Genomic DNA, 17,337 nt, shown 5'->3' with positions numbered 1-17,337 from the left:
AGGGCCGGTGCTCTCTCCATTGCACCATTTAGCTGCCCCTGTCCTTCATTTTTAAAGAGGAACAATGACATCACAGGTGATATCTTGACTTGTGCTTGAATTGAATTTAAGTGAGGCAGAGTCGCACAATGTAATCAATCTCACTCTCTTTTCCTGAGCCATAGAAATTCAGTGTCAGGACAAAAATCAAGATGACTGGGAATGGCCCAGTGACCTGCGTGTTTTACACAATTGACCGAGCTCTAAGCACTCCACAGCATTTGCTTCAGCTGCTTTCGTGGTCATTGGAACAAATTGTTCTCATCCACCCATTCAGCTAGGGAAAGTCTTTACAAGGCTGGGTAGACATCCCTCTAATTCATCAATAGTTTTAAAGCCTGTTGATTAACCTCAACCTGGTTTAGCCCATCTGCCAAGATGGTTTAACAGGATATGGCTGCTGTGCATGCTCCAGCTTCTAGAAGTCACAAGTAAGAGTTGGATGAGAAGCCCTTAAAAGTACTCAGCAAGCCCTCACACCAGAGATGCTAGCTGAAACCTCTAGCTGAAATTTCGTATTTCAGTTATGAAGGAAAGATGACAACGAACTGTTCTGAGAAGAGTTCTATAGGTGTTAGAAGACAAGCAAAGGAGTGTATGACATAAAAAAGATTAAGAAACCCTAACTACAGTATAAATTCTATCTCTTGATTTACTAAAAAGTACACAAGCAGAGGTTGGCTATTATAGTGATTCCTGCCTTGGGTAGGAAATTGGCTAAGATGAGAAAAGTCTCTTCCCAGAAAAAGATTCTATGATTCTATAACTTGCTATACTTTTGAATAGTTGTACTCCAACTAAAACTTCCTTATATTCTTACAAAAGATATGTAAGACATCATTTCTTTTTTGTATAAGTAGATTTAATTAACACTTACAACCTGTGAAAATGCAAAACCTTAAGTGTTAATTAAACCCCTATTTACACAGCAAGTAGAGTGTAGCCCTACATGTTCTTTTATAAGGGAGTTTATTTTAAACTCCATTAATCCATTGTTCCCTGAAATAATAGCTAGTCGTTGGTATGCTTCCAGACCAAAATCTTACATCTAAGAGAGACATGATTAAAAAAACAAAAACAAAAAATAACTCTTTCCTAACTGCTCTGGTTCATTCTGTTTAGTATCAGAATGGCCATGTTTTAAGGAGATTGTTTTTCTTTGAAACAATATATAGAACCTACATGTTATAACTCTGATCCATTAAGTTATCTTCTTCCAATAAATTCATACAAACTTTATCCTATAATTATTCTTATGTTTGCAGTTGAAGTTTCTAATGATCTTAGTACATAATTATGAAGTACTGGCTGGATGCTAAAGACTTTAGGGTCCCAAGTAATGCTTTCATTGCTATTATTAACTGAATGTAGAGTTTTTTAGAGAGAAAGGCAAATTTTTAGACAATAAGTGTCATAGAGTAAAATTTAGATTTCCATGTCACTATGTACAATACTAAATAACCTGCTTTTAGGAAGGCATCAAGAGAAGGCTGAACATATTTGCTTTTGCTCAGTAACTTGTTAATCTCAACATTAGAGTTTTAAAGTGGAAATGGAGGAATAAGGAGAAAACTACCCATACATCTGCCAAGCAAGATACTTGAAAGGACAGCACAGAAAGATAAATTTGAGTAAAGATGTTCTGTAATTCATAGTAGATACCACCCAGAAGGAGAGTGATAACTTTTATAGGCTGGGATATTCATACAGAAACAAACAAAAGTAGGAACTAGTAATCTTATTTTTTATTTTTTATTTTGCAGGGCAATGGGGGTTAAGTGACTTGCCCAGGGTCACACAGCTAATAAGTGTCAAGTGTCTGAGTCCAGATTTGAACTCAGGTCCTCCTGAATCCAGGGCCGGTGCTTTATCCACTGCACCACGTAGCTGCCCCTGGAACTAGTAATCTTAATGTAAGGAGGTAAATTTGAGTTCAAATCACTGACACATGGTAAGGTATAATGCATGACAATGAGAAAGTATACATTAATAAAAAACAAATTAGATAAAATGGACCATGGAATAGTGATATGTATAAAGATATCCCTCTCTCAGGAAACTGATCAAGGAGAAAGACAAACTAGTGGAAAAGATTTAGGCAAGGATCAAAGGAAGAAGAAACAGAAGTAACATTTAATAGTATTAGAACACAGGTCACTAGATAGAAAGAATAAATGGGATGACTTCCAGAAGCAGATCACATTATTAATAATAGGACATGATAGGGTATTTATTGTAACTACCCTGACATCTGCTGGAATTTGTTCCCTGTTAGTAGCAGAATATATGATAAATTCTTGACTTCCATGTTGATAATTAAATTTTTCAAAAGGTGGGAGCTGCTGTTTTAGATCTGATACTGGCAAATCAAGAATAAGTGATTAAGGGGGGTATCTGGGTGGCACAACGGACAAAGCACTGGCCCTGGATTCAAGAGGACCTGAGTTCAAATCTGAACTCAGACACTTGACATTACTAGCTGTGTGACCTTGGGCAAGTCACTTAACCCTCATTGCCCCATCCAAAAAAAGGAAGTACAAATAGCAGGAATCATGGGAAGAAATTATCATTAAATCTTAGAAATTATGAAATATAAGAATGATACCATAAGGCATCTAATATATAACATATAATCAAGCAGAATAGATTTCAAAGAGTTCAAATATCTAATCAAAAGGTGGGGGTTTTTTTACTGAAAATAGAGGGACAAGAGAAAAATGACCACATGATCCACTGAAGTTAGGCATGAGAGGGAGTATCATCAAAAGCACATAAAGGCAAGATCAAGAGGTAGATAAACCAATGAGGCTAACTGATTTTCTTAGTCTGATTTTTACAAAAGAGTACCTAATGCTGGGGACAAAGGAATGGAAACATTGAAGGGACTCACCTCTCTATTTTAAAAATTTGTGGTACAGAAACAGAGGAAGATCAGGCATAATCTAACATGAGCCATGGATTTCACAGTAGCAGAACTCAAATGGTTCATTGAAAGAAATGGTAAAATGTCTGGTCTGAAATTCTACAGGGGAAGGCAGACTATGTGAGTGAAAGTGCTCAAGAATGAAATTCTGAAGACAAAAAGAGAAGGCAGAGAACAGGGAGAATTATATAAAAATGGGCATAAATACACAGAAACCTCAGTAAACAATTTGTATTTTTAAAAGAGGTGCAGAAAATAGAATTAAAAACAAGTAATGTAAAATTAGTTGTATAAATATTGTCATGAGTACTAAGGCTCAAAATGTCCTGGGGCTATGGAAGATAACTGAGAACACATTTTAAGCTATATTGGGGCAAAAAGAGGATCAAAGAATGGATAGGACTAATGCTAGAGATTGATGGAGTGATAGTAACTGAATGTAGTGAGCACCTCTTGAATTGCTTATTTACTTCTGTTTTTATTGCCAAGGAGAAAGAACTGCAAAAAGCATGTCTGTCTATGAAAACCATGACAGAAATGATTAATAGAAAAATAAGAACTAAGATAAGTAGGGAGATAGGAAAGAGAGCACCATGAGGAATTCAAAACATCAAATGCAGATGAATTTCATCCAATGAACTAGCACACTGATTATTGGCCATTGTCAAAAGTCTTTGAATGACTGTGAAGAAGAAGAGTGGTACTGAAAATCTGAAGAAATGCAGATGTTTGGATATTCAAAAAGGAAGAAAATAGAGTCTTACTATAGGGTCATGAGTTTGACTTTTTCTGACAAAATTCTGGAATATAACATTAAAGGAATCACTAGTTAATACAGAGAAAAGATACCAGCATATTTTTTATCGAGGAGATAAATTCAGAGTAAGTTTATTTCCTTTTAGTTAGTTGTACTAGATTGGCAGGTCGGTAGAATGCTATGAAAGTACTTGAATGAGATATTAGAAAAAATTTCACTAAGTAGTATGTTTTCTTGTGGAAAATATGGGACAGTATAATTAAGTGCTTTAAAAACTGGCTGAAATGCTAGACTCAAAGAGTAGTGAACAGTGGTTTGATATCAGTTTGGAAGTAGATTTCCAGTGGAGATCTCAGTAATCAGTTCATTGTCTTATGTTATTTAAGATTTTTTTCTTTTTAGGTCTTTATTGAATTTTATTTTCCCTCAATTACATGTAAAAACAATTTTAACATCCATTTTAAGAACTGTGTTCCAAATTCTCTTCCTCCCTCCCTGTCCACCCCCCACTCTTAAGAACACAAGCAATTCAATATAAGTTATACATGTGTAGTCATGCAAAACATTTACACATTAGTCAGGTTGTGAAAGAAAACAGACAAAAAATGTAAGAAAAAGAAACTAAAAAAAATATGCTTCAATCTGCATTCAGCTAACTGAATTTCCCTCTCCCCTACTCCATCTCCATGTCATTTACTCTATCACCTTTCACCCTTTCCCTCCTCAAAGGTGTTTTGTTTCTGACTGACACTTCCCCCAATCTTCCCTCCCTTCTATCATCTCTCCCCCCTTATCCCTTTCCCCTCATACTTCCCTGCAGGGTACCGATTTCTATACCCAATTGAGTGGGTATATTATTCTCTTTCAGCCAGCTCTGATGAGAGTAAGGTTCACTCACTCCTTAGCACCTCCCCCATCTTCCCCTCCACTGGATAAGTTTTTCTTGTTTCTTTTATGTGAGATACTTTGCCCCATTTCACCTCCCCCTTTCCCTTTCTCCCAGTTCATTCCTCTCTCACCCCCTAATTTTATTTTTTAAAGATATAATCCCTTCATATTCAACTCACACCTGTGCCCTCTATCTAAATATGCTCCATCCAGCTGCCCTAATAATGAGAAAGTTCTTATGAGTTACAAGCATCATCTTCCCATGTAGGAACATAAACAATTTAACCTTTTAATATCCCTTATGATGTCTTTTTCCTATATACTTTTTTATGCTTCTCTAGAGTCTTGTATTTGAAAGTCAAATTTTCTGTTCAGCTCAGGTCTTTTCACCAAGAATGCCAGAAAGTCCTCCTTTTCATTGAATTCCCATTTTCCCCTGAAAGATTATACTCAGTTTTACTAGGTAGGTAATTTTTGGTTATAATCGCAGTTCCTTTGCCCTCCAGAATATCATGTTCCAAGCCCTCCTATCCTTTAATGTAGAAGTTGCTAAATCTTATGTTATTCTGACTGTGGTTCCACAGTACTTGAATTGTTTCTTTCTGGCTCCTTGCAATATTTTCTCCTTGACCTAGGAGCTCTCAAATTTGGCTATAATATTCCTGGAAGTCTTCATTTTAGGAACTCTTTCAGGAGGTGTTCAGTGGATTCTTTCAGTTTCTATTTTACCTTCTGGTTCTAGAATATCAGGGCAATTTTCCCTGACAATTTTTGGAAGATTATATCTAGGACCTTTTTTGATCATTGCTTTCAGGTAGTCCAATAATTTTGAAATTATCTCTCCTAGATCTATTTTCCAGATGAGTTGTTTTTCCAATGAGATATTTCACATTGCCTTCTATTTTTGCATGTTTTTGGTTTTGCTTTATTGTTTTCTTCAGAGAGCTTTTGTACCTCCTTTTCCATTTGACCAATTCAGCTTTTCAAGGCATTCTTTTCCTCATTGGCTTTCTATACCTCTTTTACCATTTGGCCTAGTCTGTTTTTTAAGATGTTATTCTCTTCAGTATTTTTTTGTCTCCTTTACCAAGCTGTTGACTTCTTTTTCATGATTTTCTTGCATCACTCTTATTTCTCTTTCCTTTTTTTCCTCTACCTCTCTTATTTTATTGTTAAAGTCCTTTTTGAGTACTTCTATGGCCTAAGACCAATTCATGTTTTTCTTGGAAGCTTTGGATATAGGAGCTTTGACTTTGTTATTTTCTTCTGAGGGTGTGTTTTGATCTTCCTTGTCACCATATAAACTTTCTAGGGTCAGCATTTTTTTCTGTTTGCTCATTTTCCCAGCCTATTGCTTGACTTTTAACTCTTTGTTAAACTTGGGTACTGCTTCAAGGGCAGAGGGTGTACTGTCCCCAAGCTTCAGGGGATTTGTGCAGTTGTTTTCAGAGATACTTCTAGGAATTTGTGAGTTTTTAGTTCTTCCAAGGTGGTATGATTTAAGAAGAGATATGTTTACTACCCTCTTGGCCTGTGCTCTGGTCTGCAAGCAACCACAGGCCTGCTCTTCTGCCCTGGAACCAAGAACAGAATCCTGTTCTACTGTGACTGCAAGCTCTGGTGTGCTTGTGCTCTTCCCCCACCTGGGACTGCCACTCAAGACTATGATGTGGATCTGATTATGAGCAAAACAACAGAGTCTTGCTTCAGCACTGGCAAAGAGATCCCTGCAGTCTCCCTCTGGTCAATTGTTTGACACCCTTACCATCTGTGAGTTGTGTTCCCAAAACAGTTATTGCTGCAGCTGCTTCAGAGGCTCCCAAGGCCTGTTCCTGGTTTGCTGGGACTGGTGCTGGATCTGTGTTGGGCATGGGTCTGCACTGGCAAGGCCTGCACTTGCTTGTGCTCCACTTTCACCCTGTTATAATAGACCTTTCCTGCTGACCTTCTAAGTTGTTTTTGGCTGGAAAATTATTTTGGCTGAGTTCTGCTGCTCCAGGAATTGTCTTACGTCATTATTTGAAGGTATTTGGAGGGGTCTTGGGGAGAGCTCAGGCAAGTCACTGCCTTTCCTCCACCATCTTGGCTCTGCTACTAAGATTTTTTTAATCTATAACTTTGACAAAGAAACCTAAGCCATGCTTCTCCAATTTGCAGATGACACAAAGTCAAGAGGGATATTTAACACAGTTTAAGGCAGAATTAGAATTGAAAACAATCTTAGATGAATTCTGAACCAAATTTCATGAGATGATATTTAATAGAAATAAGATAAAATCTTAAACTTCATTTAAAAAAAATCACCCTCCCAATCCAAGATGTTTCAGGCATGGTTAGACAATAATCCCACTAATAAAGATCTAGTGTTAGTGGGCTACAAATTCAATATGGTCAGTAGGACAATGTACCAACCAAAAATATTAATGGGATCTTTGCTTTCAGTAAGAAAGACATAGCTTCCAAGAATAGGGAAGTCATATTTCCAGTTATACTACAGTGGGAGTATTTCATTCAATTGTGGGTTGCCACAGTTTGAAAAGAACATTAATAAGATGAAATGTCTGGAGGAGGGCAACCAGTATGATAATAGGCTTTAAGTCCATGTCATATGGAGTTCACCTTGGGTAAAAAAGGGACATTTAGCCTAAAGAAAAAGAAGACTCAGGTAGGACATTATAATTGTCTTTAGGTATTTGAAGGGTTGGCTCATGGAAGAGTGATTAGACGTATTTTCTTTGGCTATTGAGGGCAGAGCTAAAATGAATAAGTGGAGGCTTCAAAAGGAAAATTTAGGCTTGATTTAAGAAAAAAACACAAACAATTTCCTAACAATCCCAGTTTATGGAAATTGGAGTAGGCTGCCTTGGGATGTGGAGAGTTGACCCTTCGTTGAAAATCTTCAAGCAGTGACCATGTGATATCTGTCAAGTATGTTATAATAGGAATGAATTTTAAAGGTAACTTGGACTTAGTGATTCTGAGGCCTCTTCTAACTGTATAATACCACAGTTCTGTGATTATCTAAGGCTTTTTAATGCACTACATATTTAACAGTTTGGTATGGCAACCAACAAAATGAACATAGTCTAACAGCAGCTTAGTGGCACAATAAGTAGAGTTCTAAATTCAAATACAGACTCAGAAACTTGCTAGCTATGTGGCCCTGGGCAAACTATTTAATTCCTGTTGGAGTTTTATCTTCTCTAAAATGGGTCTAATGATAGCACCTACCACCCCAAACTGTTGTGAGAATCAAATGATAAGACATTTATAAGGCATATTAAAATCTTAAAGTGTTGTATAAATGTTATTTGTTGTTGATGATGATGATGATTATGGTGGTGGTGCTGTTTTGCAACTGTATTAAAAGAGAGAGTGACCAGTATGAGGAAGGTTATAGTATCACTTTACTATGTTTTGTTAGATAACATCTGGAGTGTTTTGTTCAGTTACAAGAATCTCATTTTATAAAAGACATCAATAAACTGAAAATAATCTAGAGGAGGGAAAGAAAGATAGTAAAAACCCTGAGAATATACCAAATAAGGACTTGTTAAATTAATTGGGAATGGATAGCCTGAAGAAGAAAAGACTTAGGGAGAACCTGATAGCTATCTGCAAGTATCTGGAGATGTCAGATGGATGAATATTTGACTTTTCCTGTTGGCCCTAACAGCACAATGAGTGCCAGTGGGATGAAGGGTAGCAAGAAAGGTTCAGAGGAAAGAGAGCTGGATGTGGAGTCAGAGAACCTGCGCTTAAATCCATGTTCTGTTAGTTACTAACACTGTTACCTTCGGCAAATAACTTAATTTCTCTGAGTTTCTGTTTCTTCATCTACAAAATGAGATGGTAAGACTAGATGCCCTATAAGGTTAATTGCTGTGCCAAATTCATGATCTCATTATCTATGAATCTATCAAGAAGATTTTCATATCTAGGTAACCTGCAAGGTCCCTTTCAACTCAGATTTTGCAATTCTGCTTCTAAGCAAAGCGGAAAACATAATTCCATTATAACAAAGAGAAATACCTTCCCTTTTTTATAACTCCTTTTTTAGAATCTCTGATAGCAAAATCAGTAAGTACTCCATGCAAAAGTTACACATGTAAATTAAATGTGATACCTATTATTACAAGCTAAATAAAAGCTACTGTTCCTTTATAAAGAACTACTTTCTATGGAATTAGCATTCATAGTTCTCTTACATTTCAGAAACTGTTTTCTTTTACTTGGTTAATTTGCTGTTTGTAACACTGATATTATATTATAAATATATAATTTCATAATGAATATGTAATTACATTATTCATGCTGTGGAATTTTTCTCTCTACACATTTGTAACATTTTTCTGGGTTTAAAAAATAACTATTAGACTTATCAAAAAATCATACTGACTCATTTTATTGCTGAATTTTTCAGTTTGAATGGAAAGACAGAAGCTTTGGTTATTTTCTTTTTGTAGACACAACATAAGGGACATTCTTTCATTTATTCTGTAAGTATTTATTTGGATTCTATCATGCACAGCAATCAGAAAGAAGTTAGGAGGGATGGGTGAGATAGCAGAGATTGAAGAAAAAGATACTAAAGTAATAGAAGACTCTTCTTGTATTTCAGGAGGCTACAATTTAACTGGGGGGTAAGTATAAAATGCCAAATAGATTAAGATAATTTAAAAAAAAAATAATGTAGGAAAATTATCAAAGTAGAGTAGATGAGAGACAGCCCTTGAGTCAGGAAGCCTGGGTTCAAGTTCATTTTTAATATATACTGGCTGTGTGAACACTTGCAGTCTCTGAACTATTCAGTGTTCAAGGCAACTATATAAAACTATAAGTTGTAGGAAAATGTCCCTTTGTTTTGGTGGATGAAGTTTCTACAAGTAGAGTTTCCAGTAAATGTGTGATTACAAGTCACGACTTCCCACTTCCCCAAAAATAAAGATATTAGCAGTGGTTCAAATCAAAATATTAATTATGTACATATGGTGTGAATGTATGTGTGTATGTATACATATGTGTATGTGTGCATTGTTTGCCAAAGTCCTACTCTGATGCTTTGTGTTTTATACAGTGATTTTAGGGTCTAAATGGCTCTGACAATGAATAGATAGAAGTTATTCAGAAGAATCACAATTGAGGATATTGATACCCATATCTATAGTTCTTGGATATCGGTACATTGATTCAATTCATAGTATTTTATGAGAGTGTTACATAAACAGAGAGTTATCAGCTATTCAATTGACTCTCCACTGAAGAAGCTCTTTGGGCTCTTGATAGGAAATTTCCTTAAATGAATTTTCTGGAAGCCAAGTTGAAGCTATGGTCTAATGAAATTCAATCAACTACTTAATCAACCTTTCTACAAGAATTTATTGAGCCATTCTGGGTGATGGATACCATGTTAGTCACTCATGATACACATTCAATGATGGAAAACAATCCCTATTTTCAAGAAAAATGGATTCTAGAGATTTTACTTTGAAGAGGGATAAGTTACATCTGATTTCCTCTTAAGCTGACTTTGGGAGGAAGTATTATAGAAATCTCCTCTTTGGGGAAAAAATAGAGGTAGAATCAAGTCTGATTGGGCTTTTTAAGGATGAGAAGATGGGAAGATATGCCCAAGCCCCAGTGGCCGAGTTTGAGAGTGGAGTTTGTGAAGTCAAAATGTATTAATTTCTAAGTGTTTGATGTGTGTTCTTTGAAAGGAACTGGCCAGATCAGGAAGCCAGAGACAAGTTATGGCAGCCTATTTTGTCCAACCTAGTCTCAGCCACTTTCAGAGTGGGCAAAAAATTGGGGGAGTGTGAGAATCAGGGTGCCACCCCCTGCTGAAAAAGACATTGTGAGAACCAGGGCAATAGACCCCTGAAAAGAAAGCATGTGACTAGTGTCTGGAAGCTGCCTGGAATCTGGAAGTTACATCTATTCATAGACCACCTATAAGTCATGTCAATCAATGGATCAGTCAATTAGATTGGAGCTGTGTGTGGGGACCTCCCCTCTTCTAGTCCCACAGGAAACTTTGATTGGAACACATAGAGGATTAGCCTCTTTTCATTCGGGAACCGGCTTGTGGTGGCTAGGGCAGGCAGAGTAGACATATCTCCTAACTCCATGTGTTCTCTTTTTACTAATACCTGGTATGCTTTAATAAATGCTTAATGCCTAAAGACTGTTGCTAAAGCTTCTAATTTAAGGCAATCACACATTGGATTTTTAGTCATAAGAGATTTTAAACATAACAGGAGATAGGGATGATGGAATCAGAATATGTTTAAGTATCAGAAGACAGCAAACCTCAATTATGTCAATATTCTGATCCAAAACAAGTAAGCCTCTGATTGAGAATTCTGCCTATTAACCTGATTCTTAGCTGTAGTCCCATAAACTAAATTCTGTGTACAAATTTCAATGCTAACTTTTTTTTTTTTACTTGGGGAATTAACATTATACTTGATATAATGGAACAAGAGCTGATGCCATAAAAATTACACAAGCTAACCAAATCATTTTTACATGAAATATATTACCTTTTCCATGGGTGACATCTACAGTCCATGTACAATTCAAGGAATTTGGATAGAATTCAGGGTAACCAGGGGATAAGATTGTTCCACTAGGCCCTCGAACATCACCTCCGCATAATGCTGAGAATAAAACAAATACAGGCATATGATCAGTCTTGTTATAGCTACAGATGATGCAAAGGCTGAGAAAATCTCTTATCTCTATCAAAATATAATGAACCAGACTCTCATGGCTAAGCTACTTCCTGTTAATCCTTGGTATATGCACAAGCTCTCACAATCCAACAAATCATTCAGTCTACTGTAGCAATAATGCATTAAATGGTAAATTGTTGCCTATGAGGGTTAAATGAAAACCTGAGAGTAAGACTCAACATTTTATATCAGAATTTTAATGATTTGCTTAGCTCAGATGTTTTTAATTATATGTTACATTTGCATAAATTCCTAGAAATTAAACATGACTAATTAATTGTTGAGCAGCCCTTGTTATCAAGTATTAAGAAAATGAATTGTTAATGATACCAAATTGTTCATTGTAGAGTCCTAAAGGAATGTCATTCTTTGTGAATTTTCATTAAGAACACCAAATCATTACAATATCTATTTCTACATTTCTTTTGAAAAGTGACCACTATAAGATCTAAGTATTCTACCAAGGCATAAAATCTATGAAATCTAATTTTTAAATATTAAAAAATAAAATTAAAGTATATTTGATATAAGTTAAATGAGAGGCACATAGCAAAGCTGTGCTGGCTAAAAAGCCTGAAGTTCTGGATTAGAAGGGCCACAGCCCAATGACTACGAGGGATGCAAACTAAAGGAAAGAACACAAGTGGTAATGATATAAGGGAAGTTTATAGAAGAGACTTATGGTGTAGTCATTAAAAATCTCTTCTCTCTTCCCTTTCTTCATCATCTGTAGAGGCAGAAAGAATTGTCTCCTGGGTGTTCCTTCTCTTCTGACTTAAACTGCTTTAACAAAAATCCCCAAATTACATAGTTGATGTTTTCTTTTGAAACATTTTTCTATTAGTAGCGCCCACATAACATAGATTTGTAAAGAATATATATAAATAGCTGTATTCATGGGCGTGCCTATATATGTATCTCTTCCATTAAATACCCTCCTCTGCCAACTCCATATGATATGGAGGCAACTGAATAAATAAATAACAGACTGACAGACAGATAACATAACATTATATAGCATTTATATAGTACTTACTTTGGTCCAGGTACTGTTCTAAGCACTTAACAATTATCTCATTCTATCCTCACAGCAACCCTGGGAGGTAGACACTATTATTACTCCCAGTTGAGGAAGCTGAAGCAAATAAAAATTAAGTGACTTGCCCATTGTCACACATCGTTCTCAAGGTCTATACTTAGAGAGCACAAGCTCTGCCAAGCCCTTATTAGGATAGAACATCTTCAAGCATAGGACCAGAGATGATATTTAGCATCTGGCTAATGTCATCCCTAAAAAGTGGGGAAAAGAATTCACATACACAAGGTAAGGTTCAGCCATAGAAGACATTTTCCTCCAATGGCAAATCATGAAGGCCATTTTTATGACAAAGAGAAGTTTTGACTTATATTGGCAGAGGAATTATCCAAGCAATGAAATCATAGATTTTTTAAAATGTGTATTTTATGCATATAATATGATATAATTGTATAATATATATTTGTGAGGACAGCTGGTAACACTGTCGATAGAGTGCTAAACCTGAAGTCAGGAAGTCCAGAGTTCAAATCCAGTCTCAGACCCTTACTAGTTGCTTAAGTTGGGCAGGGCATGTAACATCTGATTGTTTCAGTTTCCCTTACTCTAAAACAGAGATAATAATAGTATCTTTGCAGGGCTATTTTGAGGATCAGATGAGAGATTTTTGAAAGTGCTTAGGGATAGCTAGGTGGTGCAGTGGATAGAGCACCGGCCCTGGAGTCAGGAGTACCTGAGTTCAAATCTGGCCTCAGACACTTAACACTTACTAGCTGTGTGACCTTGGGCAAGTCACTTGACCCCAATTGCCTCACTTAAAAAAAAAAAAAAAAAGAAAGTGCTTAGCACACAGTGCCTAGTATACAGTAGTCAATATAGAAATGTTAATTGCCTTCCCCCTTCCCTTCCTTTCATTAAATAGATAGTTGAAAAAGTAGTTTTTAAAATAATTAGATATTTTCTCAAGATAGTAAAAAAAACGACATATGACTACTAAGAATTAAGTCATTTCAGGGGAGGACTTTTCTCACTCATAAGGAAAGGTATCCATTTTAGTGAGATGCAGGTGCTGAAAAGGGATTATCTAGTCATCCTCTTTTATGTTATGATTGGCATCCTTTTATAATAACTTTTAAACAAATCCTGCACTCCAGGAAATAGTAAGAATTTTGGCTCCTGAAGTTAGTAAATAAATAAGCTATATTATACTGGGAGCTGAGAAACCTACTGAGAACAAGATGTTTGTAACACTTCATCTTGTACTTGTTCTGATGGCAAATCCTTAGTTGAAAAAAAAAAGCAGCTAGAGCAGTGACAAAAATAAGGAGACTGTGCTCAATTAGTCAAAGACCTCTCTTATGCACAGGGCTCTACCACAGGAGGAATTTTTCTTAATTATGAAAGGAAAAAAAATCTGTTATTCAAACTAGATTCCTTTTTCAAAGGTTCCCATATTCATCTATGCTCTGATAATGCATTTAGAAACTTCAGTAATGGCAGAGTAAATAAACAAATCATAACAAGAGCTGTATTATTCAACAGTGTACCAATCAGCAAGAGGTTAAAATATTCTCTGATACAAATTCTCAGCATTAAGTTGAACAGAGAAAACAAAACAAAACAATTAGACTCAATGTCAAAGCAAGAGAATGACAACGTAAATACTTTGTTTATATATAATCCATGCCTTGGCAGATTTTGATGACGTCTCTAACAGTCTTAGAATTATGAAGGCTCCTCCAAAGGACCTAGATGCTTGCTGTAAAAATTAGGTCTTGCAAAATCATGATCCATTAGGGGGATGTATTATCAATCTGCTTGCCCTTATATGCCTTTGATAAGAAGGCTCTTGTAGAGCAGGGAAGATGATAGTCAGCCTCAGTAAAACCTCATTCATGTCATTATGCAGATATGTCTGCCTATTCTATATCTTGAGACAATTTCATAATCTCTTAGTATAACAACTCAATTCTGTACTTCTTTGTGTGTGTGTGTGTGTGTGTGTGTGTGTGTGTGTTTTGAATATTGAATCCTGGCCCATGTCTATCTTCTTGGGATTTATCTCTATGCTTTCCTGGCCAAGTTAGACCATTAAACAATGACTCCACACAATGTATTCTAAACAAAGAAAAAACTTTCTTATTTTCTAACATCTTATAAGAAAATAGAAACATAGTAGTGACAAAGAGAGTATTGTGGGGGAAAAAACACACTGGATGAGGAATCATGAGATCTATGTTCTGATCTCAGCAGTGGCACTAACAAGGCAGAACCTGTCTACTGCCTCCTTCTCTACCGGCTATAAACATGTTCATGTCTCCTCCAGGCTCAAACATCTCTCACTTGATCCTTCTACACCTGCTAACTCTCCTATAGTTCTTTTACACTTTTTGGTCAAACTCCTTAAAAAGGCCATTTACAATAGATGACTTCCCTTTCCTTCTCATTCCCTTTTGAACACCTTCTGACTTCTGACAGCCATTTCCCTGAAACCACTCTCCAAAGTCACCAATCATCTCTTACTTGGCAAATCCAGTGACCTTTTCTCAATCCTTATTCTCTTCAGCCTTTGCAGCCTCTGACACTGCAGATCACCCTCTTTTCCTTAGTGCTCTCTTCTTTCTAGGTTTTAGGAACACCACTCTCTCCTATTTCTCCTCCTATCTTAGAGACTGCTCTTTCTCGGGCTCCTTTGCTGTATTCTCATCTAGGTGACACCCTCTAAGTTTAGTTGGGCCTTTTTCTTTTCTCCCTCTATCCTCACTATCAGCTTCCATGGATTTAATCGCCATCTCTACACTGATGTTTCTCAAATCATCTTTTCCTGCCTTAACCTCTCTCCTTACCTCCAGTCTCACATTTCTAACTGCTGACATCTCCCACTGGAGGTTCAGTAGACATCATATGCTCAATATGCCAAAAAACTGAACTCATTCTTTTTCCCCCAACACTATCCCCCTTTAACTTTCCTTTCAATGTAGAGGGCAGCACCATTCTCCCAGTCCTTCAGGCTTGCAACTTAGATGCCATTCTGGACTCCTCAGTATCTCTCACCATCCATATCTAATCTGTTGGATCCAACAATTGTCACCTCTTTTCCCTCCACCACCACCCCACTAATAAACTCCAGTAAGTATGAAATCCCTTGGCATTTAAAACATTTCATAGTCTACACTATCCCTTTACCTTTCCAATCTTCTTACATCTTACTCCCCACCACATCCACTGACATTGGCCTCCTGGCTATTCCTCAAACAAGATATTCCATCTCTCAGGATCAGACAATATCTCTGATTGTCTCCCATGCCTGGAATGCACTCTCTCCTCATTCCCACCTACTGGGTTTCCTGACTTCCTTCAAATCACAACTAAAATCCCATCTTCTATAGGAAGCCTTTCTCAATCCTCCTTAATTCAAGTGCCTTGAATCTTTTATTTTCTATTTTTTCCTGTATACTTTGTAGATATTTTGCTTTTTGTTTCCCTCATTAGCTTTTGAGCTCCTTGAGTCAGAGACTTTCTTTTGCCTCTTTTTGTATCTCCAGCATTTAGCACAGTTTTTGGCACACCATAGGAACTTATTTATTGATTAACATCATTTAACATTCCTGAGCTTATTTCTTTATTGATAATAAGAGGCAATAAACAATCCTTTGTAGAGTACTGTTCTAAGCCAGGAGAAGAAGCATAATTGAGACAAGACATAATCCTTATCTTCAAGGAATTTAATATTTAGACATGGACATATGATTATCCATATCTGAAAACCAAAATTTATAAGAGGATTAAGGAGATAGCTTGGCACCAACAAGAAATATGAGGAAAAACTTTGTGGGACAGTTAGTGAAATCAAGGGATTTGAACTATTAAAAGATCACCAAGATCTTTTCAACAGCTGTAAAATATGATTTTATTACTCCTAGTCTGGTTTTGCCCATTTGGCCTATGCACACTTACCATACTTTTGCCTTGCCCCTCTAACCATCTTGAACATTTGAACACAGACCCTCAGATCATGTCCATAATAGAAATCACTGTAATTGTGTAACGAATCAATATAAGAACTTTATAAATTCTCTGCCTGGATCTCCAGCATGTGTGCTATTTTGGTCACTCCATAGGACCAACCAGCTCTAGTCTTGGTTCCTCCTGTTCAGTCCTAGCCTGATGTGTCCCACAGTTGTCTAGCATTAATAAGTTGCTGGAGAGCTACCGAGATACAAAAATTTCAATGATTAACAGGTTTGTTTGTCAAATTTCAGGACTTCTTAAATCTTAGCCATTTGAGAATATGTTTAAGGTTTTTTAAAGCACATTTATTAGAGTCGTCCTCCATGCTTTGAATGTTCTCCATCATTATCTCTGCCTTTCTGAATCTTTTGTCTTCCTTGAAGACTGAGTTCATGTGCCACCTCCTCTTTGAAGGAGTCCTAGGCAGTTTTTATGAGGATGCCAATTAACATAATTAACCAAATTTATTGACCAATTGACATTCCAAATTTCCCCAATATAGTAGATTACCAACCAGAATTATTTGGAATTTCTGATAATGATTCAGAAAAATTGGAGAGACAGCTTGGTGTAATGAACAGGGACCTGGCTTCAGATCAATTAAGACTATTGTTCAAGGCTGTCTCTGTCATAAACTGGCTAAGTGGCTCTGGGCAAATTATTTAACTTCTCAGGGTCCCAGGCAACTCTCTGAGACTGAAAGTTATAGAGAAACTCACTACCTGGATAGGTCAAGGTCATTTCTTCATCAGGGAGTTCCCTAAAACAGTTAAATCATTGTAACATACGAATCCCTATATTTATCATAAAAATGACATTAAAGGAAAAGCCCTCCTCCCAGCTCTAATATAGTACCTTCTCCAAGAAGCCTTTCTTCATCCCCCTCCCCCCAGCTGAAAGTAATTTCTCCCTTCTTGCACAAAGATAGCACTTTGTTGCTCTCATAGGG

General features: G+C 36.6%; 1 protein-coding gene across 1 annotated transcript in view; it reads right to left on the bottom strand.

The window, feature by feature from the left end:
- CSMD3 (CUB and Sushi multiple domains 3) overlaps positions 1-17,337 on the bottom strand; it is a 1,584,452-nt gene that overhangs the window by 493,707 nt on the left and 1,073,408 nt on the right. Inside the window, 1 exon segment of the mRNA XM_043974157.1 lies at positions 11,150-11,266. Coding sequence (XP_043830092.1) covers positions 11,150-11,266 — 117 coding nt within the window.

This window comes from Dromiciops gliroides, chromosome 1, assembly GCF_019393635.1.
Source record: "Dromiciops gliroides isolate mDroGli1 chromosome 1, mDroGli1.pri, whole genome shotgun sequence".
Taxonomy (NCBI): domain Eukaryota; kingdom Metazoa; phylum Chordata; class Mammalia; order Microbiotheria; family Microbiotheriidae; genus Dromiciops; species Dromiciops gliroides.
This window is presented reverse-complemented; position numbering and strand designations above follow the sequence as displayed.